This window comes from Ursus maritimus, unplaced genomic scaffold (genome assembly GCF_017311325.1).
Source record: "Ursus maritimus isolate PB19 unplaced genomic scaffold, ASM1731132v1 scaffold_21, whole genome shotgun sequence".
Taxonomy (NCBI): domain Eukaryota; kingdom Metazoa; phylum Chordata; class Mammalia; order Carnivora; family Ursidae; genus Ursus; species Ursus maritimus.
This window is the reverse complement of record NW_024424564.1, coordinates 7,299,229-7,326,226: the sequence shown is the minus strand read 5'-3', so window position 1 is coordinate 7,326,226 and position 26,998 is coordinate 7,299,229. Positions and strand designations below refer to the sequence as shown.

General features: G+C 40.5%; 1 protein-coding gene across 1 annotated transcript in view; it reads left to right on the top strand.

Moving 5' to 3' along the window:
• The window catches only part of GNS (glucosamine (N-acetyl)-6-sulfatase), a 62,310-nt gene that overhangs the window by 10,327 nt on the left and 24,985 nt on the right, over nucleotides 1-26,998 (top strand). The window contains exons 4-10 of the mRNA XM_008684248.2: nucleotides 227-292; nucleotides 1,488-1,586; nucleotides 3,001-3,168; nucleotides 4,833-4,915; nucleotides 6,124-6,242; nucleotides 8,616-8,719; nucleotides 15,632-15,733. Of these exons, the coding sequence (XP_008682470.2) occupies nucleotides 227-292; nucleotides 1,488-1,586; nucleotides 3,001-3,168; nucleotides 4,833-4,915; nucleotides 6,124-6,242; nucleotides 8,616-8,719; nucleotides 15,632-15,733 (741 nt within the window). The remainder of the gene's footprint in view (nucleotides 1-226; nucleotides 293-1,487; nucleotides 1,587-3,000; nucleotides 3,169-4,832; nucleotides 4,916-6,123; nucleotides 6,243-8,615; nucleotides 8,720-15,631; nucleotides 15,734-26,998) is intronic.

Below are 26,998 nucleotides of genomic sequence, written 5' to 3'. Positions count from 1 at the left end.
AACAGTTGGCAGGCTAGATTTGGCCTACTAGCCATAGTTTGCAAACTTCAACTTCAGAAGTTCCTAGGATTATAGTGTTCTTTACTTTTTGACTAGGTTTATGTGTTTGGGAAAATTGAGCACCTGGTTTCAGGCACTGATCTAAAAGGATTCTAAAAGTTTCCTCTTTCTTTCTGATCTGTTCATGTCTGAGCATTTCTAATGTCCTGCTTGTCTTGCTTTTCAGTATGGGGCCCCAGATGCAGGTGGACTAGAACACGTACCTCTAGGCTGGAGTTATTGGTATGCCTTGGTGAGTGATTACTGAAGTTGGTGACGATTATACACAGCCCTAGAGACGTAAAATATGCGTACTGTCTAATTTAGCTCTGATTTTGACATAAGTTGCTTTGAGTTTAGGATGAGCTATTTTATCTCTTTAAAAGAAAGTCTGTTCAAGGCAAGAAACAACAATTGTTGGAGAGGATGTGGAGAAAGGGGATCCCTCCTACATTGTTGGTGGGAATGCAAGTTGGTACAGCCACTCTGGAAAACAGTGTGGAGGTCCCTTAAAAAGTTAAAAATTGAGCTACCCTATGATCCAGCCATTGCACTACTGGGTATTTACCCCAAGGATACAGACGTAGTGAAGAGAAGGGCCATATGCACCCCAATGTTCATAGCAGCAATGTCCACAATAGCTAAATCGTGGAAGGAGCCGAGATGCCCTTCAACAGATGACTGGATTAAGAAGTTGTGGTCCATATATACAATGGAATATTACTCAGCTATCAGAAAGAACGAGTTCTCAACATTTGCTACAACATGGACGGCACTGGAGGAGATAATGCTAAGTGAAATAAGTCAAGCAGAGAAAGACAACTATCATATGATTTCTCTCATCTATGGAACATAAGAACTAGGATGATCAGTAGGGGAAGAAAGGGATAAAGAAAGGGGGGTAATCAGAAGGGGGAATGAAACATGAGAGACTATGGACTATGAAAAATAAAGTCTGTTGATTGTGAGTCACTCCTCTGGAGGATGTTTTTCCTGCATCACACAAGGTTTAGTTACATATTTTGCTGTCTGTCTGATCCACTTGTGGCTTTTTAAACTATGACAGATTATTGAAACTATGCCAATAGTTGATAAAACTCTAGGCAAAAAATCCAATTCAGTACTAATGTGAGTAATTACCCTTTTTTTTAAATGCCTTTTTTTTTCTTTAAAGATTTATTTGACTAGGGCTGGGGGGATGGGGCAGAAGGAGAGAGTCTCAAGCAGACTCCATGGTGAGCATGGAGCCCGATGCAGGGCTCAGTCTCACAACCCTGAGATCACTACCTGAGCCGAAACCAAGAGTCTGACGCTTAACCAACCATGCCACCCAGGTGCCCCATAATGTCTTATCACTATTTAAACAGAGTGTAGTTTAGCCCAGCATGATTTCTGACTTTCATTTGGTGTGCTGACTTCCTAACAAATTTTACTTTCCTGTCTAATAGGAAAAGAATTCTAAATACTATAATTATACCCTCTCTATCAATGGGAAGGCACGAAAGCATGGCGAAAACTACAGTGTGGACTACCTGACAGATGTTCTGGTGAGTTATCAAAGCTCTGTTCTTGCAGGTTTGGCTCACAGTTGATTGAAACCTCTGCCTAGAAAACCTCTGGACTTGGTCATGTTGAGTAATGGGAATGAATAATAACTTCATTTAACTGCCAAAAAATATTTCCAACTGATTAAAGACTCCCGAGGGCATTTTTCTTTGTATATAAGCCAGGCTCAGCGTTAATGTTCTTGAAATTCCATCAACAAATCCTTTTCCAAAGGCTAATCTCTAAGCCTATAGAGATTACTTTGAAGAGGTTTTACTTGAGAGGTTCTTACTCTTGACCCCAGATTCACTCACAAGCTCTGAGATGGCAGCTTCACCATGAGGATGGGGTGCTGGGGACTGGAAGTTCTTAAGTCTTTGTGGATTTATATATAAAAATTACTGAAACTGGGTGAATTTAGGACTTTCCTTTCCTATCTAAGGTGTTTCTAATGACAGCCTTCCATAGAGTATTCATTCACCAAATATTCCAGCACCCAGCATAGCAGGTGGTTCAGTAAATGAAGCGGAGTCCCTCCAGATAGACAAGGCAAGGTATGGGCATTACTTAGATATCGTTTAAGGAGGTGAGAGTGCGCTATGCAGATCAGGGGAAAGGGTGCACAGACAGAGGGAACAACGGGTGTGGGGGGCACTGAGGCAGAAGTGTGCTCGGCGCGTTGGGACCGCAGGCTTCTGACAGGGCTAGAGTAAGCAGGTGAAAGGAATAGTGAGATGGTGAAAGGCAATTGATGCAGTCAGTCCGTTGAGTTTAGTGATGGGAATAAATGAAGCTATAAATCGACTAGAACAATTAAACACATAGCATGTATGTGGGATGCTTTCATTTTCATAATGTATCTCCAGATAAGCAAATGAAAAATTGAAGTCAATATAAATTAAAATCCTGGTGTGATGTATTTGGATTTAATATTATTCATTTAGCTTAGCTGCTTTAGTTGGCATAACTTACGATGTCTACAGATTAAGGTAACTTAATCCACCTGTCCCACTGTGAATTAGATTGACTCTCTTTTATGTACTTTAGGGTGTCAGAGGCATAGTCTAAGCCGTATTAATGCAAGCTAAGCCTTAAAAGGCCAGATTACTGTTTCTCTCCTTACGGGAGGCATAACAATTTTTAGATCGTGTAAAATCACTAAGATCTTATTTGCTTTCTTAGGATGGTATGTTTTTCCATTTCTTTAAATAAGTATTGCCTAAAACCCAAATAGTTGTTCCAACAACATACTTGTAAATAACTGTAACATAGATTGTGTTAATATTAAGATCATTAAAATTGGTTTAAATTCTTAAGATTGATTAAAAGCTAATATGACCGTCTACCTCCTGTATATCTGAGAACATGCATCTCTCAAGTCCTGGGTAGAAGATGACCGATCTTTGTATATCTCAGGCTAATATCTCTTTGGGCTTCCTCGACTACAAGTCCAACTCTGAGCCGTTCTTCATGATGATCTCCACACCAGCACCTCATTCTCCTTGGACAGCCGCACCTCAGTACCAGAAGACCTTCCAGAACGTCTTTGCACCAAGAAATAAGAACTTCAACATCCATGGAGTGGTAGCTTCCCCTAACCCTTAAATTAAACCACACTTGATATAAGAAACTGTATATTATCTTGTTAGGGAGCCTTTGAGCCATGTAGTTGGTTTTCCTTACAGATCTTTTAAAGGTAATTGCACCTGTCTTGAGTATAATAGATAGCATAAACATGCTTCAGAAGTGCAGATAAGCTTCCTGCCACACATCCAGTTAGCAGCTAGAGAGTCCACAGGAAGTATTAAAGAAATGCTCTTTCCTGACTGCAGGCTCTCCTGCTAATCTCTGTGCTGGCTCTCCTACGTGGCAGTGGTGGCTGAGACACGTTCCGTGGGGCTGAGCTAGGCCTGCAGTAGCTCCCGTGGGTGGCCCTCACCAGACCTGAGGCATAGAAAAGAGGGGGTGACATAGTGCAATGTGATTGGAAAGGGAAGTTAAATGGAGAAATGAACGAGAGCAGGGAATATAATTAAGGGCCATAACTTAAATATTTGCCCCTTATGCCAGTTACTCACACTTCCCTTGGCACAGAGGGTAGGCTGTTCACTGGTTCAAAGGCAGAAGTTCTCTACTGCCTCGTCCCTGTTGCCCAGAAATCTTAATTGCTGGCGAGGTGTGGTAGACAGAATGAGTCTTGGATTAGACTCAGCACTACCACTTTCGAGCTAAGTGACCTGACTGTGAGCAAGATACTTAACTTCTGCTTTTCTATCTAACGTGGGAGAAATAAAGTTGGAGGTCTTGATTCCTCATGCAGCCGCAACGTGGATTAAAGAACATAGAAATATTCAGCACGTTGCTGGGCACATTGTAGGCAAGTGCTTAAGTAGGATCTTTAAAGCTGGGAGAACTGAGTTTTGAACTAGAGGGCCATTCTCTATGTTCCTAAAGAAGTTAATAGAGGTTCCCATGAGCAAGTAAGTTTAGAAATTTTAACAAAGTCACTTTGTTATAGAATTTCTCAGAGTTATTCCTGTTCCAACATGATTTTCCAACAGGAGGCTATGCTGTATAACGTTTCTCAAACATGTTAACTAAGAACCCTTGGAGGCTGACAGTTTGAGAGATGGTAACTTAGGGCTTTATGAGTAGAGAGGAGAGAATTAATGATGTATGGGAATGTTTTTGTTTTTTAAAACTGTGAGTGCTTTATTTAAAAGAGAAGAACCCTCTAGATTTGGGCTTGAGGTTTTAGGAAATTGCTGTGATGAGATTTCCACAAGGTTCAAGGATAATCAATATCTTGGGTAGGAAAATAGAGGATGATAGAATGATGGCTTTTTAGGGCAAAACTTATTGGAAGGTAAAGTTAATATTTACCCATTTGTAGCTTGGATAGTAGACCCAAAGCATGGACTCAGTGTTATAGTTTTAGACTCCTTTTAGCCGGTAGTTTCCCAATATCTTTCACTAAATCTCTTTGAATGCTGGTTAATGTTGCTAACAAGGAGCCCAGGCCTTCTTTCATTAGGGAGCTACTGGGAAGAAGCTAAAGAATGAGTGAGAATCTATAGAAAGTGTTTTTAGGAACACATGGGGCAGGGGACAGGAAGTCTGAAGTTCCTTAACTGCTCCAGTAAGTTCGTTTTTGCTGAAGTATAAAATGCTCCTTTTCATTATGTATTCTAGTAGCTTATTTGATTTTAGCGACTTGGTCCTAACATTTTTTTTCTTTTAAATTTTAGAACAAGCACTGGTTAATTAGGCAAGCCAAGACCCCAATGACTAATTCTTCAATTCAGTTTTTAGATAATGCATTTCGGAAAAGGTAAGAGCTACTACTTTCTCAATCTGGGTGGTCTTTGAGGACTTTCCAAATCAGCCCATGAACAAGGGACTGCACATGTGGTTATCTTTGAGACAAAATCAAAAGGTAGCAAGCTGATGGGAGAGACTCTTTGATTGGGGGTCTGCTGCCCCAGAAGGTGTAGGAGATGGTCTTTGGACCTCAGGACTAATAAAACAATTCATTTTTAAGACTTGTTAAAACATAATTGCAAACTGGAGCCATTTGGTAAAAAAAAAAAAAAAAAAAAAAAATTTCCCTGTGTCTGAAGAAAAGGTCAGTTTGTGAGAGATCAGGCCCAATATTTGCATAAGACCCAAAGGCTTAGACTAGAGCAGAATATTTGCCGTTGCTATTTGGAATTTCAAGGAATTTCTTTAAGTCAGTTCTTAAAAATTCATTACACTCTCTTAAGATGTATTTAGATTATACCAGGAGCTAGCAAACTTTTTCTGTAAAGGGCCAGAGAGTAAATATTATAGCCTGTTAGGCCAGACAGTCTTTGTCACAGTTGCCCAGCTTTGCGGTTGGAGTAAAACTAGGCAATATGTGAATGAGTGAGCATGACTTTGTTCCAGTAAAACTTCATACAAAAACAGTGAGTTGTTTAATGGGTACAGAGTTTCAGATTTGCAAGAAGAAAAGGTTCTGGAGATCGCTTTGCTGTGTGAATATACTTAATACTATTGTTTGTACCCTTAAAATGTAAGATGTTAAATTTTACATTGTGTGTTTTTTACCACAATTTAAAAACAAAAACAGTGATGAGCAAACTGGCCTGTCGCTATAGCTTGCCGACCCCTAGTTTAGACCCTTAAATGTTGCTGTAGCATGGGTCTATCTGAATTTATCTGTGCTCATCAGTACTGAATTGACAGCTTTCCCTTCCAGTTGTTTCTGCTCTCATCACCAGTATAATAAAGCTAACTGGTTATTAAAAGCCTCATTTATTTCTTTGGAAACAGTTAAATTTGGAATGAACTAATTATGTTCTGGGATTTTCTAATCCTTTTTTTTTTTTTTCAGTGAAGGGTCTGAGGAAAGGAAGTTTGGGATTTGAGCTTTTGGGGAGCGTGTTTTGGGGGCTTTGGGTGGTTTTGTTTTGGACTCTGCTCCTGCTTTTTTGGCAAGATAGCATTCCTTCAGCCGTTGTTTCTGAAATCCTATTGTCACCCTCTGTATATATCCAGATGGCAGACTTTACTGTCAGTTGATGACCTTGTGGAGAAACTGGTCAAGAGATTGGAGTTCAATGGGGAGCTTAACAACACGTACATCTTTTATACCTCAGACAATGGCTATCACACAGGTAAGGGGCAGACTGGGGTATTCCTGTGGCTTCGATGAGGTGCCTTTCCTTTTTCACCCAGTCAGTAGCACTAGCAGGGAGCTCTGGGCCTGTTGTAGTAGTGGACAGGCCAGAGGGGTAGGTGCTGCCCTCAGGACCCCCCTGGTTAGAGGGTCAGCTCATTCGCACATGGAGAGATCAGGTTGCATTATTTGCTGTTTCACGTGCCAAATTACATGACATTCTAGGAGTTGGGAGCAGAGAGTAAGCTTTCTAGGTTGGAGGCAGGCTTTAGGAAAAAGGTAAGAAACTGAACTGGATTTATTTTTTTTAAGATTTTATGTATTTATTTGAGAGAGAGAGCACAAGCAGGGAGAGCAGTAGGAGAGGGAAAAGTGACGAACAGGGAGCCTGATGCGGGGCTTGATTCCAGGACCCTGAGATCATGACCTGAGCCGAAGGTAGCCGCTTAACTGACTCAGCCACCTAGGGCCCCCGAAACTGTACTATATTTAAAGGGCAAGTAGACCTTAGAGACTAAGGGTAAGAGATCTTACATCGAAAGACCAAGAGAAGATTGTCTTGGAGGAAAACCCCTTTCTTGTGAAATTGTGAGATAAGTTTTATTGATTTGTGTGTGTGTGTGTGTATGTGTGTGGTTTTTGTTTGATGTTTTGTCTTTTCAAAACTATGTATGAGTCAGCCCACATCCTTGACTTCCCTTTCTTCTACTTGGATTTTCTGAAAAATGAATGTCTTCTTTCTCCAGCTATCAATTTCATAAACTTGAAAACTACTAACGTGAGGCTTGGTTGTATAGGAGCAGATTGATGAGGCATTTAATGTTTTGTTGTGAAATTTTTTAAGCTCTCAAAGTAGAGACTAAAAAAATAACCTCCATTTCCAGCTTCAATTTTTCAGCTACATGTGGCCAGTCTTTTCTTCCTACCTTCCCCATGTTTGTCTTTATTTAGCTTCGGAGGTTTTTTCTTTTTTTTAGGATTTTATTTATTATTTGTCAGAGAGAGAGAGCCCAAGCAGGGGGAGCGGCAGGCAGAGGGAGAAGCAGGCCCCCCACTGAGCAAGGAGCCTGATGCGGGCCTTGATCCCAGGACCCTGGGATCATGACCTGAGCCGTAGGCAGATGCTTAGCTGACTGAGCCACCCAGGCGCCCCCAGCTTAGAAGATTTTGAAGAAACTCCAGACATTGTGATCCTGTACATCCACACTACATTGTGCATCTGACTAGTTTATTATATATCGGGATCTAGACAAAGGCCACATGCTACCCGTATTTTTTTATGTGCCCTGAGGCTGTTGTTGCCACTAATTTATTGGGAAAAGGGTTTTTTGTTGTTGTTGTTGTTGTTACTTAGAACATCTCACATTCTGGATTTGGCTAATTGCATTCTCATGATGCCTTAACTTGTGTTTCTTTAGTCAGCATTTTCTATGGACTGGTAGTTAGATCTAGGAGTCTTAATAGAAATGGACATTTCCAGTGAGAATGCTTCCTTGGTGATACTGATATGTATTTCCTAGTACATCACTTCATGTTGGTGTCTGGTTGACCCACTTTAGTGATGCTGCTATTAGCTAATGGCTCATGGGGTGTCAGCCTGAGCCTGTCCTATGAACCTTTTGTGGCTGAAGCTTCCATTGATAATTGTTGCTTTAATCCCCTCTTCTCTCAAAAATGGCAAAATGTTGACTTCGTAACTCTGTCCTTTTGCATTTTTTTTTAAAGATTTTATTTATTTATTTGACAGAGAGAGAGAGAGAGAGAGACAGCCAGCGAGAGAGGGAACACAAGCAGGGGAGGTAGGAGAGGAAGAAGCAGGCTCCCAGCACAGCAAGGAGCCTGACGCAGGGCTCGGTCCCAGAACCCTGGGATCAGGCCCTGAGCCTAAGGCAGATGCTTAACGACTGAGCCATCCAGGCGCCCCTGTCCTTTTGCATTTATTAGTCGGAATTCCTTAGAGAAGAAGTCAGCTGTTTGATTATCTTGAAATGCAGTTTATTCAGGAAAGGCCAGATAAATGTTTTTGTCCCTTTATTTACGTCCCTTTACGTTTTTAGAGTAACCTCATTCAATTGTGGTCAGGTTGAGTATCATACATAAATTATGTATTTGTGTTTCAGTACTCTGCAGTCATTGTTTTTGCTGAATTTGTCCTATCTTAGACCAAAGGAGTCCCTCTAGTCATTTGTTTAAAGAAGATGAACTCATTTCCTGCCTTGTAGTAATAAGAGACCCAAGCAATTGTAAACTTTCCATTAAACCCCCATAAATAGTAGAACAGAGTTGTTTTCATTCTTACTGTCAATTGAATGAATGTGTGAGTGACACTTCTATCCTGGCTCCAACTTTACCCTCTGTATTTTGTTTTCAGGACAGTTTTCTTTGCCAATAGACAAAAGACAGCTGTATGAGTTTGATATCAAAGTTCCACTGCTGGTTCGAGGACCTGGGATCAAACCAAATCAGACAAGCAAGGTAGGTGCCTGAGAAACTGGTGGTGTTTACAGGTAGCGCTTGCCTGAGAAAAGAAGGCTCTTCTCTGAAGAGGAGGCTGATTAGATTTCTTCTCCTACTAGGATGAAGTCTGATCGGCTTAAGATCTTGTAAATGTATTTATAAGCCTTGGAGACGCTGGTGGCCTTTATTATTTTTATTTTTTTAACTCCCGGCCACCTTCTGTTAACTGTATTCTTCCCCCCACCCTCCCATATATACATATCACATCAATATGAGTAGCTTTTATTTGTCCTTCAAGACTGTAAATCTTTACTTTGTCCTGGAGCAGTGACTTTCCACCTTGGTCCTCATCAACATCACCTTCTGAATTTGTGAAAAGTTCAACATCCAAAGTGGTTCTGATGGACTCACTTGGACTAGAATAGAGACCCAGCCTCTGCTGTTTTTCTTTAGCTCACAGATAATTCGGAGAGGCAGCCCAGTTTGGGGCCCACTATCCCGTAGATCAGAGCTCCTCGTGCTGATTCCCCTTGGGACCTGGTTAAAATGCAGATTCCGATTCTGCATTTCTGACCTCCCAGCTGATAGCTTTTGCCGATCTGACCTCACTAAGTATAAGGCTGTAGAAAGCATGTCTTCTGATGATTTTGTCCCTCTCTCTGTGGGACTCTTCCTCAGTAAAGCATTTCTGTTTTACTAATTCTCTCTCCTAGAACTCTCATAATGTACCACTTTCTTTTGTTGCCATTTCCATTTGGTTTCAGTGTCTTTTTCCAAACTTGGTACCTAATACTGAGACACTTTGTTCCTAGAGATTGTGGGCACTCTGATCCAAAACACTTTGGTCTAATGCTTGGAAGATAAGAATTGATAAGCTCTTCTAGTTACGTCTTTTCTTCTCTAATAACGCAATTTTAGTCCCAGCTCTGTGAGACAAAAGAGAATGAGCAAATACATCATTTAAGCTAAAATTGGAAAACAGGCCAGCCTTTCTGGGTATACCAGTTACTTTGTTCTAACTTTGGGATTTAATGTTTACTTTAAGCGTCTGTAATTCACTTCTTTTTGTAACGCTCATGATGGAATTCTGTTGAAATTCTTTCAGAAAGGTAAAATGGCCTTCATAATTTCTTTTGAGTTTTCTTTTTTTCTTTTATTTTTTTTATTTTTGCATGAGAGTGTGAGAGAGAGAGAAAGTGAGCAGGAGCAGTGGGGAGGGGCAGAGGGAGAAGCAGACTTCCCGCTGAGCAAGGAGCCCAATGTGGGACTCTATCCCAGGACCCTGGGATCGTGACCTGAGCCGAAGGCAAACGGTTAACTGACTGAGCCACCCAGGCGCCCAAGTTTTCTTTTTTTCTTAACACCTACATTCCTAAAGCCAGTCACTTCCCACTACAAATTCAGTACCCGGTAAATGGGTCTCTTTTCAAAGGAGATAGCGAGTTTGGAAGACCATTAAGTCTTCTTTTTCTAAGCCTTCCTTTCTTTCTTTGAATTTTTTTTATTTTTTTAGTTTAAATTCAGTTAATTAACATATAATGTATTATTTGTTTCAGGGGTACAGGTCTGTGATTCATCAGTCTTATTTAATACCCAGTGCTCATTACAACGCATACCCTCCCCAGCATCCATCACTGAGTTACCCCATCCCTCCACCCACCTCCTCTCCAACAACCTTCAGTTTGTTTCCTGAGATGAAGAGTCTCTTATGGTTTGTCTCCCTCTCTCCTTCCGTCCTGTTTCATTTTTTTCTCTCTTCCCCTACGATCCTCTGCCTTGTTTCTTAAATTCCACGTATCAGTGAGATCATATGGTAGTTGTCTTCCTTTGACTGACTTATTTCACTTAGTCTTAAAAGCGTGTTCTTGATCTTGGTGTTGGGAGTTGACTCAGGAGAACATATCGGCAGCTGTGTGCATTTCTAAGGAGCAGGACTACTAGAGCCACTTCTAACCAGTGTGGAGAAGGAGGCTGAATGAGAACAGAATGGCATGTGTCAGCCAGCTGCCCATCAGACAAACTGTTCCTTTTATCTTCAAGTTAACAGTGGCATCTAAATATTAAAATCAGAAAAGTTCACCTTCTCTAAGCAGTCTAAATGAAACCTGGTTCCTAGGAGACCATTTCAACAATAATATCTATCACTTACTAAATGCTTAGCGTGTGACAGGTGCTACTCTAAGTGTATTAGCTGTATCAACTCAAATATTTAACTTTCATAGCCTTATGAGATACAGATACTGTTATGCCCACTTCACAGATGAGGAAACTAAGGTACAGAAGTTAAATGACTTGCCCAAGATAATGTAGCTATAAAATATCAGAGTCTGGCTCCAGAGTCTATCCTTAACCATTACAGTATAGCTCAGAAAATATTTAAATATCTTCTTGGGCCAGCAGGCTTGGATACACAGCACTGAGCGGTCAGGGAAGATTGATTCTTAACTCCCAGTGTCCGGAGGGCCAGATACTTTAGCTACAGTTGTCAGTGAAAGCCTCTGAGGCATTTGAGCAGAGACCTGGGTGTTGAAAAGGATTTAGTCCTGCAGAGGTCTGTGGGAGGGCATTCTCGGCAGAACAGTAAATGTGAAGTCACACATCTGAGAATGAGCTTGGCTTGTTCAGGGGACAGTATGGCAGCTCTGCTGAACTACTTTTACCTCTAAGTGCACCATCTTTCTCACCTCCGTGTGTGTGTATGGCTGATTGCTCCTTCTGTTTGGAATGCCCTGCTCATGCCCCTTCCACCTCACTAATTGTCCTTTAGAGCTTTGGTTTGGGGCTCTTGTCTGGAAAGTCACTACAGACCCCCGCCCCCACTTGGGGTAGGTGCCCTTCCCATGTTCTTAGCTGCCCTCACACTCACCACACCCTACTGAGTTTGTCTTTCTTTTACTTGAGGAGTTCCTAGAAGAGAGGCACTGTCTAAGCTTAGAATACCCAGCCCTTAACATACATTGGGGGATATCCATGTTGCTTGAATGGTTATTACCAAGGTCATATATAGTAAGTGGCAGAACTAGGACTGAAAATTAACTGTGTCTGTTCTCAAAATCCGTGTGTGTGTGTGTGTGTGTGTGTGTTGCATTGCTCTGCTGACAGATGTAGCTTGAGAAGTATGAAATGCTCAGCCTCCACCTAGCACAAAGAGTGTCAGAGATGGTGGATCATTTGTCACCTGTGGTGGCAACGTAGTTGTCTTGGTGCCAGTTGTCCTGTGTGAGTGTCACAGGGTTATGAGTTGGGCATAATAAGCTGAGCTGTCAAAAGCTGATGGCCAGGGGCGCCTGGGTGGCACAGCGGTTAGGCACCTGCCTTCGGCTCAGGGCATGATCCTGGCGTTCCGGGATCGAGCCCCACATCAGGCTCCTCCGCTATGAGCCTGCTTCTTCCTCTCCCACTCCTCCTGCTTGTGTTCCCTCTCTCGCTGGCTGTCTCTATCTCTGTCAAATAAATAAATAAAATCTTTAAAAAAAAAAAAAAAATGATGGCCAGAACAGGGCACGTTTGACCAGTGGGCTTAGCTGTGTGTTAGCTGTTGGAGAGCAGAAGCAGGTGATATGTGCGGATGCCAAAGACTGGCTTATTGAGGTTTTCTTTCCTAGTTGGAAGTTAATCTAGCTTTAGATTTGGTGGTAGAAGTTCTTCAAAACAGTTTTAAGAAAGGAAAAAGCAGGGGGAAAATGACACAGCATGATCCAGGGAAAATAGAACTGAACTGGGGGGTCAAGAAGACAACATATTGGCTTTGAGGCTGGCCAAATAAGCCTTGTTTCCCTATGTGAAATTGGGAGAATGGTAAGTGGAAAATTCTCAAGTGTAACTCCGTGACTCCCTGGCTTATTTTATAGGGAAGCTGGGGCTGAGGGGTGAATCCAGATGACGTAGCCCAAGATGTGAGGAGTCCTCTGCTTTCTTATGCGGTTCAGTGCTTTTCACTACCTGGATTTGGGGTGCTCTCTGGTGTGCTTGCAGCCTTGCCTTTGATCACTCTACATGAATTCTGTAATATCAGGGTTTAAATGTCCGTTTGGAAACCAGACATATCCTCCAGAGAGCTGGCTTATTTTTTCTTCATAATTTTGTAGCACCGTCAATCTTCTAGAGCTAAAAAATAAGCAGGTCCAAGACGTGATATCCTTTGATTTCATGCCCCAGAATTTTCTAAGAGCTTTTATTTGATCAGAATATCTATATACATAAATCCTAAGAACGTCCCCAAACTGCGAGGCTGTGATTTATGAAATAATTTACTTTTGGTCTTGTCAGTGCTTTTCAGTTCCAATCCATAAATGAATCTTTAAGTTTATACTTAGTGATAAAAGCAGTACCATTTTAGAACTTCAATTGCTAGTGTTTCTAGAAGTCATGATCCTGGGCCTATAATATCCATTCTAATTCTTGTTTGTAAAAACCAGAGACAGGTAGAATTCTCTGTTGGATTCTTCCCTCATACTCCGTATCCACTAGAAGTCTCCCATATTCTGACATAGTATGCTGATTTTGAGATTCTTTACCTCTTAGTCAAACCAAAGCCTGGAAGGGAAGAGAATTTGTCCGTTATTTTTTAGGGAAAATGTGATTATTGTAGATAGCTGGGAACAGAATCCTGGGATGATGTCTCTGGTGCTTGGGTATTTGGGACAAATCTTAGCGACTCTTGATTCGTACTGAAACTTCCAGACCTTTCTCCCCAATAGAGGAGACTGCCATTCGAGAGAGCCTTCCATAATATAGCTGATGGCTCTTAAGGCAATTCCTGATGAAACAGGCAGTCACCATTTTATTTTGGTGTTTACTTTTTTTCTCTTCTTATAAAACTGCCTTGGACATCCTAGTAATAACGTGTGGATTTGGCTTCACTTCATTCATATTCTAGACATGACTGAAGATCTTTCAGTCACACGTCAGGGTCTTGTTGCCTTGATCTGATTCTGGAAGTTATGTTCCTGCTTGTCTCTTCTTCCCTGCCATGCTCTCTTCCATATTCATACCACTCTTGTTGACTGTGTTCAGAGTGGCTCAGAGTGTGTTCAGACTGCCTGGGAGACTTAGAATTAGGGAAGATATCTCCTACACTGGGTCTTGAATAGTTCCTAGAGACATTGTTTTTGTGGGTTTTTCCGCAGTGACTTTTATACTTAGTGATAGAAGCAGTACCATTTTAGGACTTGAGTTGTTAGTGTTTCTAGAAGTTATTATGATCATGGGCCCATAATATCCATTCTAATTCTTGAGTCTAGAATTAGAATCTAATTCTAATTCTCTAACTTTTATCACTTAAGTAGAAAAGTGAAGAAAGGATTGCCTTTCCCATGAGTGACTTACCACTGGATGGTAATTTCTGACAGCTCAGCATTAAACTAATTGATTCAGAGCCAAAATAAGTGTATCACTCTGTCCTCGTAAGAGCCATCATAGCTGCCAGGAAACCTGGCCCCTGGTGAACAATGCTCTGAAGATGTTTTCTCACCTTTTATGTCTGTACTTTTGGTTTTGTTTTTAAATGAAAAGTTCCTCAGTTAGGTTTTATTTTTTAATCCCCCTTTGGCCTTTCCTAAGATGGCTCTAAGTTTTCTCAGCCATCCTGAAGACTGTTATTTCCTTTCAGTACATGGTAGCTTTTCAAGTTACAAGCTGTTGATTTTGTTTCAGTTACTTCTCTTTCACTTCCTCATCTGTAAAACGGGGGGAATACTGCATCCTAGGGTCCATGGTAGGGATTAACAGAGGATAAACTGTAAGGATTGGCACAATAGGTACTCGGTAAACATTCGTTTCCCTGGTTTCCCCGGTGGATTGTCTTCAGCACTGTGAAAGCTTTCCTGGCCTGTGATTTAAGTGACTTTAGGTATATGCTCAGGTCCTGTGTAGGCCTGCACTGTCCACCACACTGGCCACCAGCCGCTGTGCCTGTTGAGCCAAAACATATGGGATAGTCCAAACCGAGATGTGTTGTAACCTTCCAGATTTCAAAGACTCGGTTCAAAAATAAAAGATAAAATCTCACTAAATTTTTTATATTGCTTACCTTTGAAATAGTACTATTTTTGATATATCAAGTTAAATAAAATATATACAATGAATTTCTTCCCCTTTTTCTTTTTACTTTAATGTGGTCACTAGACAATCTTAAATTACACATGTGGTCCCATTGTATTTCTACGGGACTATGCTGGTTTAGGTCCTAAAGAGGATTTGTATACAGAAGGAAAATAGTCTAATAAACCAAAGGAATAAGGCAAGGAAGGTATAAATGCAGGACAATAACCTTAATTTCTAGAGTGTTTATTTAGCACATCTTAGTTTTGTGCTCTTTAAGGAAACTTTGATCGATGCACTGTTGGAATGAGTTTTCTGCAGTTTCCAAAGCCTATTGCAAACATCTTTTTTTTAATCCCCCTCCTCCATCTCCTATTGCAAACATTTTTTAGTACTGTTATCACTTTGAGAAACTACAAAAAGGGCTAATATCTTCCTTGGTAAGAAACTTTCAACCTTTGAGGATTTCAAAAATGTCAGCAGTCCATTTGAAATGAAATTTAGTGAACTGTAGAAATGCAAGTTGTAAACACTTTGTGTAAAATAATTACCCCAACAGTTTCTCATGATTCATCGGACTTCAGGCAGTCCCAAAGAAGTTTCAAAAAATGTGTTTTGATCAATAACAGTATGGTTGAATAGATACATAACTTCCCAGAGGCATGTATTACAAGTCTTATAAACCTTTATGTTTTGTTTTTTGAATTATTGTAGTTATATAAATCAATCAGTAAGACCTCAGTAAGTCGGCTGGACAAAAGATAATAATAGTAAATGCTGTTTGTCTCATGGGTGGGGTGGGGGCAAGAACTTTATTATAGATAGAAAAGGAAAACCAGACCAACTGTGTTCTAGATTGCTTGTTGTTTTTTTCCCTCATTCTCATAGATGCTCGTTGCCAACATTGACTTGGGTCCTACTATTTTGGATATTGCTGGATATAACCTGAATAAGACACAGATGGATGGGATGTCTTTATTGCCCATTTTGGTAAGTATAAAGCCCTCAGTCAGGCCTGAGCCAAGATTCTGAAATAAATTTCAGGTTGTACAAATTTAAAACTAAAAATTTAAATCTTAAACTATGAAATTTGGGGAATGGAGAATAGAACTTTTCTCTGTGGTGGGAAAGAGTCTTCTAAAAGACTGATTGGACCCTCATAAACAGATCTGTATCTTCCTTTCTTCCCCTCTCCTCCCAAAACCCATCATAAACAAAATAAGGACAGATGACAAATTGGGAAAATACTTGCAACATACAGAGGGTTCTTGGTCATAATAGATGAGTTCTTGGTCATAGATGAGTTCTTAGGTGAGTTCCTAGAAAGCAAAGATTAATATCCCAGTAGAAAAGTGGGCAAAAGAAGAACTAATCAACTCACAGAGGAATTGGAAATGGCCACAGTAAATGCAAAAAAGATTGCTCCAGTGCTGATCAAAGAAATGCTTAACTGAAGGAGGCCTTTATTGCCTACGCAACTGACAAAGATTAAAAAGATTTATACCCAAGTATTTGCAGAAGTCTGAGAAAATGAAAACTACTCAGACTGATTCATAAAAGTGTAATCAGTATGAGCTGTCGGGGGCTAATTTGACAAAACCTTTCACTTCAGAATACAGAATACCTTAAGGGACACCTTGCTGGCTTAGAGAGTAGATGATGTGACTTGATTTTGAGGTTGTGAGTTCAAGCCCCATGCTGGGTGTAGAGAGTACTTAAAAATAAAAAATCTTAGGGGCACCTGGGTGGCTCAGTTCTTGATTTCAGCTCAGATCATGATCTCAGGGTCCTGGGATTGAGCCCCATGTCAGGCTCTAGGCTCAGTGGGAAGTCAGCTTCAGGATTCTCTTTCCCTCTGCCCCTCACCCTGCTCTCTCTTTCTCTAAAAAATAAATCTTTTTTAAAAATAGAATCTTTAAAAAAATAGAATACACACATTAAGCAGTTCCATCTGGGAATTTATTCTAAAGAAAACAAAATTAACTCAGAAATATTTGAGTACCTACTGTGTGTCTGGCACTGCACAGAGCTAAGGATCTGTGGAACAATCAATATTAAATTGGAGGGGTCAATATTAAAATGCGTTAGCTGGTTATGGTAACTCATAGGTGACTGTTAATCATTGATTTGTCCGAATCTGTTACAGTTTATCATTAGGTACTATGTGCTTCATACAAGAGAATACATGTCACTCAAACATTTAAGTTATGAAACACAAGAAATACCCAGGAACTCATCATCCCATTTAAGAACTCAAATATTCCCAGTCCTGGTGCATTTACCTGTATGCCCCTCCCCGTCCTACCTGTCTATCCCTTGCCTGCCCCAGAGGAGTGATCATATTCCTGAATTTCATGGTTATCATTCTCTGGATTTTATTTTTTAGTAATTATCATGTATGTATCCTTAAACAAGATACCTTAGTTTTGATACTTCTTTTGCACTCAAAAAAAAAATAATGTAATCTGGGACTTTTTTCAAGTCAGCATTGTTTCCAAACTGATACATGTTGTTCACAGATGCCTAATACACTGTATGAATGCATCCAAACTTAATTATCTGTTTTCTTGTTAGTCGATAGACTTTTCTGTTGTGGTATTTTTGTTTTAGGAACAGTGCTGTTGGGCGCCTGGGTGGCTCAGTTGGTTAAGCGTCTGCCTTCAGCTCAGGTCATGATCCCAGGGTCCTGGGATCGAGTCCCACATCAGGCTCCCTGCTATAGCGGGAAGTCTGCTTCTCCCTCTCCCCCTCCCCCCTGCTCGTGCCCTCTCTTGCTCTCTCTCAAATAAAACCTTTAAAAAAAAAAAAAAGGAACAGTGCCGTTAGAGCGTATTTATACTATCATGTCTTCAGTGAACATGTGTGTATACCAAGGTACAGGAACTGCACATTGTTCATTTCTACAAATATTACCAAGTCATTTTTATAAAATGGTCATCAATTTACACTCCCACCAGCAATGTTTGAGAATTCCCTTTGTTCTATAAGAAACTGTCAGACAACTTAATTTTTGCCAATCTAGTGGATAGAAAAGACCAAAATTATATTTGGTCCTACTGTGCATTTCCTTGTTTATTAATGAGATGAATCATTTTTCACAGTTTAATTCACTTAATTCATACAATTCACTAATTTAAAGTTTATAGTTCAGTAGTTTTTGGTATACTCAGAGTTGTGCCACCATACCGTAAGCGAAATTTAGAACCTTTTCATCACCCCAAAAAGAAACCCCAGATACATTAGCTGTCTCTCCTCCAATGTTCCCTCTCCCAGCACCAGGCAAGCACTGACCTACTTTCTAGTGCTATAGATTGGTCTGTCGTGGACATTTTGTATAAATAGAATCATGCGTATGTGGCCTCTTGTGACTAGCTTCTTATATTGAGTATAAGGTTTTCAGAAATCATCCGCTTTGTAACATGTATCAGTATTTCATTCCTTTTTATTACCAAATAATATTCCATTGTATGGATATTCCACATTTGTTTATCCATCCACATTTGTTTATCCATTCCTCAGTTGATACGTTGTTTTCCCTTTTTGGCTATTACGAGTAATGGGGCTATGAACATCTTGTGTAGAAGTGTTTGTGCAGACAAATGTTTTCAGTTCCCTTGGGTACGTAACTACACACCTAGGAATAGAATCGCTGGGTCGTATGGTGACTTACGTTTAATCTTTTGAGGAACTGCGAGACTGTTTGTAAAGCAGCTGCACCATGTTATATATTCCCATCCGCAGTGTACAAGGGTTCAAAATTTTCCACATCCTTGCCAGCACTTGCTGTTAACTTTCTTTTTATTACATTGTAGTGGGTATGAAGTGGTATCTTATTGTGGCTCTGCTGTGCATTTTCCTAATGACTAATGATGTTGAACATCTTGTTGTGTGATTGGATATTTGTGTATCTTTTTGGAGATATGTCTGTTCAGATCCTTTGCCCATTTTTTAAGTTGAGTTCTTTTTAAAAGACTTTATTTATATGAGGGGCACCTGGGTGGCTCAGTCTGTTAAGTGTTTGCCTTCAGCTCAGGTCATGATCCCAGGGTCCTGGGATTGAGTCCTTCATCAGGCTCCCTGCTCAGCAGGGAGTCTGCTCCCTCTCCCCCTGCCCCTGCTCTCTCTCTCTCTCTTTTTCTCGCTCTCGTGAGTGCACGCTGTCTTGCTAATAAATAAACGCTTTAAAAAAAATAAAGATTTTGTTTATTTGACAACGCGCACACGTGGGAGAGAGAGTGTGAGCACGCATGGGGGGCAGGGAGCAGACTCCCCGCTGAGCAGGGAACCTGATGTGAGGCTTGATCCCAGGACCCCAATGATGACCTGAGCTGAAGACAAACTGACTGAGCCACCCAGGTGCCCCTTAATTGAGTTTTTAATGAGCAAATCAGTTTTTCATGCCTTTTGTGTTGCTTCCCTTGTGAAATACCTCTCTTTGCCCATCATGTACTCCGTTTTTGGCTTGTCTTTTCTCTGCATTAAAATATGAGAGCACAGGAGTTAAATGTATAAATTATGACTTTTATGGTTAGTATTCTTCGTATCTTGCTTATAAAATTGCTTCTGAACCTTGGATCAAAACATAGTTCTCCTAGGTTTTCTTGGAATAGTTTTGTACTTCTGCCTCTTACCTGAAGTCCTTGATGTACCTAGAATTGATTTTCTAGTATGATAGGAGTCAGGGATCCAATTTCATTTTTTTCTCTATATATACTCAGTTGTCTTTTCTGTTCCGCAGATCTGTCTATCCTTGTACCAGTATCATTTTGTCTTGTTATAAAGCTGTGTAATTAAATCTCTGTAAAGGCAAACCTCTCTGCCCTTGTGGGGACCCTAGCTGCCACTCTTCCATATAAATTTTAAAAACAGCTTTTAAGATTAACTGAAAATTCATGTTGGATTTTTGGTTGAAATTGCATTGAATCTATAGATCAGTAAGAGGAAAATTTACATCTTTTAATGTTCTCCCACAAACTTTATACTTATGTGCCTTATTTATTTCTAGTTAGGAAATAAACATCTTCACTGTGTGGGGGTGAAATTACTATGCAGCGGATACAGTTGATCATTGAACAGCATGGGTGTGACTTGTAGGGCTCTAGTTACGTGCAGATTTTTTTTTGATAAACATTGGAAAATTTTTTGGAGATTTGTAACCATTTTTAAAAACTAGCAGAGAACCATGTAGCCTAGAAGTATTAAGAAAATAAGAAAGAGCTAGGTATGCCATGAATGCATAAAATACCTGTAGGTACTGTTTTATTACTTACTACCATAAAATATATACAAATCTATTATAAAAAGTTAAAGTTTATCAAAACTTACACAGAATATACATAACACTATTTAGTTGAGAGAAATATAAACATAATGATGTAGTATTAAATCATAACTGCATAACATTAACTGCAGTACATACCGTATAACTGTAATTTTCTAGCCACCTCCAGTTGCTGTTACAGTGAGCTTAAGTGTTGTATCTGTTTAAAATGCCATGTGATGCTAATCATCTCTGCATGAACAGCTTGTCTCTCCAGTAAATTGGGTATCATCGTAAACAGGGACCTCTTCCCGTTCTCGTGTATTTTTCATTGTGTTTCATGCTATACCATAAGCCTTGATTAACACCGTGGAACCCATGTGAAGTGCCACTAGGGATGCTGGAAATGCTCCCAAGAAGCTGAGAAATGTTACGACATTGTAAGAAAAAGGTGAATTGCTTGCTATGTACCACAGATTGAGGTCTACAGCTCTGGTTGCCTACCATTGCAAGATAAATTTATCCAGTATAAAGACCACCATGGAAAAAAAAGAAAAGGAAATTAATGAAGCCATCGCTGCAGCTATGCCAACAGGCGTGAAAACCTTACACTTTTTGCAAAATGCCTTTTTATCTTGTATTAAAAATGTAGCTTTATGTAGGTGCAGGATTGCTGTAAGAAAGGCATACCTATAGACTCTAATATGATTAAGTAAAAGCAACGTCATTATATGACAACTTAAAGCAGAAGGAAGATGAAGGATCTAAAGCTGGAGAATTTAATGCCAACAAAGGATGGTTTGATACTTTTAGAAAGAGATTTGGCTTAAAAATGTCACCGTAACAGAAGTAGCTTCTGTTGACCAATAGGCAACAGACAAGTTCACAAGTGCCATTAAGAAAATCATTGAGGGGCGCCTGGGTGGCTCAGTTGGTTAAGCATCTGCCTTCGGCTCAGGTCGTGATCTCAGGTTCCTTAGATGAAGCCCCATTTCAGGCTCTCTGCAGGGAGCCTGCTTCTCCCTTTCCCTCTGCCCTTCGCCACCCCCACCCCCCGCTTCTGCTCTCTCTCAAGTAAGATCTTAAAAATCATTGAGGATATCTGTCTGAACAGGTTTTTAGTACAGATAGAAATTCCCTATTGTGGAGAAAAATGCCACAAAGGACACTTATAAGTAAGGAAGAGAAGCAAACACCAAGATTTAAGGCAGGAAGGGATAAGCTGACTCCTACTGTTTTGTGCAAATGCAGTTGGATTTATGATCAGGACTCCTGAGCCTTGAAGGGAAAAGATTAATACCAGCTACCAGTCTTTTGGTTGTATAGGAAGACCTGGACAGTGAGGATCCTTTTTCTGGATTGATTCCATCAATGTTTTGTTTCTGAAGTCAGGAGAAAGTACCTTGCCAATAAGGAACTGCCTTTTAAAATTCTTCTGATATTGGACAATGAGGATGGCCGCCCAGAACCCCATGAGTTTAGCACTGAAGGCATCAAAGTGGTCTACTTGCCCCAAACACAATGTCTCTAGTTCAGTTTCTAGATGAGGGGTCGTAAAGATCTGTAAGGCTCGTTACACACAGTACTCTATGGAAAGCATTGTTAACACTGTGGAAGAGCACCCTGATGGAATATCATGGAAATCTGGAAAGATTACACCATCGAAGATATTGTTATAGAAGAAACCATCACAGCCAAAACAATAAATTCCTGCTGGAGAAAACTGTCCAGATGTGCCTAACTTCACAAGATTTACAGTAGAGGAAATTGTGAAAGAGATTATGGATGTGGCAAAAAGTGGGGAGAGGAGTGTTGAAGGGTTTCAAAATCTGGATCTTGGCAAATTGACACCAGACAATCTGGCAGAAGGGTTTTGATTATTCACGGCTGCTTTTGACTTCTTTGATGACATGGACCCTTCGATGATACGGGCACGGAAGGTAAACCAAACAAAGGAAGAAGGATTGGTACCATATGGAAACATTTTTAGAGAAATGAAAAGGCAAAAGGTCAGACAATTGTGATTTATTTTGTAAAGTTAGAGTGCGCCTGCCTCCCTTTCCACCTCTGCCACCACTGAGACAGCAAGACCAGCCCCTCCTCTTCCTCCTCCTCAGCCTGTTCAACAAGAAGATGACTGGGATGAAGACGTTTTTGATGGTCCACTTAATAGTGCGGTCACCACGCTGTATGGCTAATAAATTTACATCGTGTAGGTTTGTGTCTTTGTGCAAAAATCTAAGGACTGTACAGCAAGAACTGTACCAGCAGCTGCACCACCTAAGTACTCACTGTGGAGAACATCGTGTATGAGACTTGTATGGATGTGTGTAGCCTTTCCTTACATAGGCATAAGGTGAGTGGTGTTTAATATAAGATTAATAATGTATTAGTTCGCTTAATGTTTTTGCTTTCAAAGAATTACATTACCACGCACTGTGGCTCTCTCTCTCATAATTGGAGAAACTGAGTATCAGCCCATTATCACCGGTAAGAGGCTTTTTTTTAATGTAACCATGTTGCCAGTGCTGTGTTATGAATATGACATACCACTGTCTGCCATAAATTTTTTTTGCCCTAAAAATTTTATAACGATTCGTTCATTAAGCTAGGCTACCATGAAGCGGCTGCGGCAGCTACACTAGGCTACCGTAAGTAATCATATTGCTGCTGCTTTGTTACCAGTGCATGAATCGTTATACCTGTAAATACACATGAATTTCTTTTGCATGTTTTTTCATTTTTAATGTCTAGTGTTAGTAATACATATAACATGCACGGTGTGTTGTATCTCGTAAGATGGTATTAATGTAGGTAGGAAAGATCACCTTGTAAACAGATGACAGACTTACGGTATGAGAAATACAGTGCTATAGATACATTTTCTCTCCCTCTTGATTTTTTTAGTATTTTCTCTTCTCTAGCATACTTTATTGTAGGAATACAGTATATAATACATACACAAAACGTGTTAATCGGCTGTGTTGTCGGTAAGGCTTTCAGTCAGAAGTAGGCTGGCAGTAATTAAGTTTTTGGAGAGTCAAAAAAATGATGCTTGGATTTTCAGCCATGCAGGGTGTTGGTGGCCTTAACCCATGTTGTTTGAGGGTCAACAGTACTTAATTTCTCTGCACAGTTGTGCAAGTGCCACTAGGACTCAGCTCTTCTCCTTGTTCCTGTTTTGTTTGGAAGATACTCTGGTGAATTACTGGTGCAGTGGGGTTGCAGAGCAGTTTGTTGCTGTTAGAGCCCCTGTTCTGCACTGATTCCATAGCTGCTAGCCCCGTGTAGCTATTTAAGGAAACTAGAATCACATGAAATAGTTCCTCCGTGTCACTAGCCACATATCCAGTACTCGGGTGCCATTCTTTTTTTTTTTTTTTTTTTTTTTTTTTTTTTAAGATTTTATTTATTTATTTGAGAGAGAAAGAGAGCACACGAGCGGGGTGAGGGGCAGAGGGAGGAGCAGGGAGCCCGATGCGGGGGGCTGGATCCCAAGACTCCGGGGTCATGACCTGAGCCGAAGGCAGTCGCTTAACTGACCGAGCCACCCAGGTGCTACAGAAGCCATTGTACTGAATAGCACAGACACAGAACATTTCAGTCCGAAAGTACTGAATAGTGGTGCTAGGGACCAGAGGCTGGCAAACCCCTGTGGGCCAAATTTAGCCCACCCCCATTTCTGTAAATAGTGTTCTATTAGAATACAGTCCCACTCTTCCATGTTTATATTGTCTAGGCCTACTTTCCTGGTACAATGGCGAAATCGAGTAGTTGCTGCAGAGACGATGTAACCATAGACCCTAAATACGTAATGTCTGGCCTTTGACAGAAAATGCTTAATGAGCCTTCCTGACCATGTTGATTGACATGGGATATAACCTGGCCCTCGGGATTTTTAAAGCTCCCCTGGTGATTTTATTATGTAGCAAAGTTTGAGACTGCTGATCTAGACAGATAAGCTATTCCCCTGAATCCCTGCTTCCATGGCTCAGTGTTGACAGAGTAGGTACTTAAGAGGAGTTAGTGGCTTCTGAACTCTCCTGTGACATTAGATTTCTGAGCCCTTGACCTGCAAGGGATTGTTCAGGGTTCATTATAGCATAGTGGGTTAGGAAACGCATTCCTGTCTCTGCATCCCCCTTTGCAGGCAGCTGTGGCACTCTGAAGCCATGCACAGGCTGTCTCTCGTTCCCACTGTGCGCATCAGGTTATGTGGGTCCACTTACGTCCTTAGTGCACAGTTCTGAGACTAGCATTCATAAGGAACGTTTTCCCTCCCCAACTAGGAATTAAGAATTTGTATTTGCAGTAAGTACTCACATGATGTTAATGCTGCTGGGGGAGGGTGGAGCACCTGGAGAACCACTGTTTCAGAGGTGCTTCTCACATTTTACTGTGCATATGAATCACAGTGGATCTTATTAAAATGCAGACCATGGCTCATTAAGGATAAGAGTAGGGCCTGAGATTGTACATTTCTAACAAGTTCCCAGGAATTGCTGGCAGACTACTGTTGAAAATCCAACTGAGTAAATTTAAAGATCAAATTGGCTTCATTCAGTGATTCATTATTTGGGCAGCATCTCATCCGGTAATAGAAAGGAACTCCACCAAGCTGTAAAAAATGAAAGGTTCTTAAAGAAAGGGGGCAGAAAAAAATTATTAGCAAAGAATGCATTGTTTCAGGCAAGGTTGCCCTCCTAAGTGGAATGAAAGGACCCAATGGGCAGATTACCTCACTAGTACTAACCAGATAATTCCAGGTTGACTGATTAAAGTTAAGGAGGATGGGGAAGGATGGGGGGCGGGGGGACTATAATTAGGTTAGGTATTGAATCTTGGTTTGCTGGCATGGGGTTTAGCACAAGTGACTCCATTTTGGGCCTGTTGTCTCTTTTTTAACAGTTTACGCCCCCCCCTTTTTTTTTGGCCTTGTTTTTTATTTTTATTTATTTTTTATTATGTTAGTCACCATACAGTACATCATTAGTTTTTCATGTAGTGTTCCATGATTCATTGTTTGCGTATAACACCCAGTGCTCCATGCAATACGTGCCCTCCTTAATACCCATCACCGGGCTAGCCCATCTCCTCCACCCCCCTCCCCTCTAAAACCCTTTTTGTTTCCCGGAGTCCATAGTCTCTCATGGTTCATTTCCCCCTCTGTTTACCCCCGTTCATTTTTCCCTCCTCCTAACGATCTCCTTGCTATTCCTTATGTTCCACAAATGAGTGAAACCATATGATAATTGTCTTTCTCTGCTTGACTTATTTCACTTAGCATAATCTCCTCCAGTCCCGTCCATGTCGATGCAAATGTTGGGTAATCATTCTTTCTGATGGCTGAGTAATATTCCATTGTATATATGGACCACATCTTTATCCATTCATCTGTTGAAGGGCATCTCGGCTCCTTCCACAGTTTGGCTATTGTGGACAATGCTGCTATGAACATTGGGTTGCATATGGCCCTTCTTTTCACTACATGTATGTCTTTGGGGTAAATACCCAGTAGTGCAATTGCTGGGTCATAGGGTAGCTCTATTTTTAACTTTCTGAGGAACCTCCACACTGTTTTCCAAAGTGGCTGTACCAACTTGCATTCCCACCAACAGTGAAAGAGGGTTCCCCTTTCTGCACATCCTCTTCAACATTTGTTTCTTGCCTTGTCAATTTTTGCCATTCTAACTGGTGTAAGGTGGCATCTCTATATGGTTTTGATTTGAATTTCCCTGATGGCTAATGATGTTGAACATTTTTTCATGTGTCTTAGCCATTCGTAGGTCTTCACTGGAAAAGTGTTCATATCTTCTGCCCATTTTTTGATTTGATTATTTGTTTCTTGGGTGTTGAGTTTGAGAAGTTCTTTATAGATCTTGGATACTAGCCCTTTATCTGTAGTGTCATTTGCAAATATCTTCTCCCATTCCGTGGGTTTCCTCTTTGTTTCGTTGACTGTTTCCTTTGCTGTATAGAAGCTTTTCATCTTGATGAAGTCCCAAAAGTTCATTTTTGCTTTTGTATCCCTTGCCTTTGGAGATACATCATGAAAGAAGTTGCTGTGGCCGATGTCAAAGAGGTTACGGCCTACATTTTCCTCTGTAATTTTGATGGATTCCTGTCTCACATCGAGGTCTTTCATCCATTTGGAGTTTATCTTTGTGTATGGTGTGAGAGAGTGGTCAAGTTTCATTCTTCTGTATATAGCTGTCCAATTTTCCCAGCACCATTTATTGAAGAGACTGTCTTTTTTCCATTGGATGTTTTTTCCTGCTTTGTCAAAAATTAGTTGACCATAGAGTCGAGCGTCCATTTCTGGAGTCTGTATTCTGTTCCATTGGTCTATGTGTCTGTTTTTGTGTCAGTACCATGCTGTCTTGGTGATCACAGCTTTGTAGTATAGCTTGAAATCAGGCAACGTGATGCCCCCAGCTTTGTTTTTCTTTTTCAACATTTCCTTGGCGATTCAGGGTCTTTTCTGATTCCACACAAATTTTAGGATTGTTTGTTCCAGCACCCTGAAAAATGTCATTGGTATTTTGATCAGGATAGCATTGAAAGTGAGATTTCTCTGGTTAGCATGGACATTTTAACTATGTTTATTCTTCCGATCCATGAGCATGGAATGTTTTTCCATCTTTTTGTGTCTTCTTCAGTGTCTTTCATCAGCGTTCCATAGTTTCTAGGGTATAGATCCTTTACCTCTCTGGTTAAGTTTATTCCAAGATATCTTATGGTTTTTGGTGTATTGTAAATTGAATTGATTCCCTAATTTCTCTTTCTTCAGTCTCATTATTCGTGTATAGAAATGCAACTGCTTTCTGTGCATTGATTTTGTATCCTGCCACGTTACTACATTGTTGTATGAGTTCTAGTAATTTGGGGGTGGAGTCTTTTGGGTTTTCCACATAAAGTATTATGTCATCTGTGAAGAGAGAGAGTTTGACTTCTTCTTTGGCAATTTGAATGCATTTTATTCTTTTTGTTGTCTG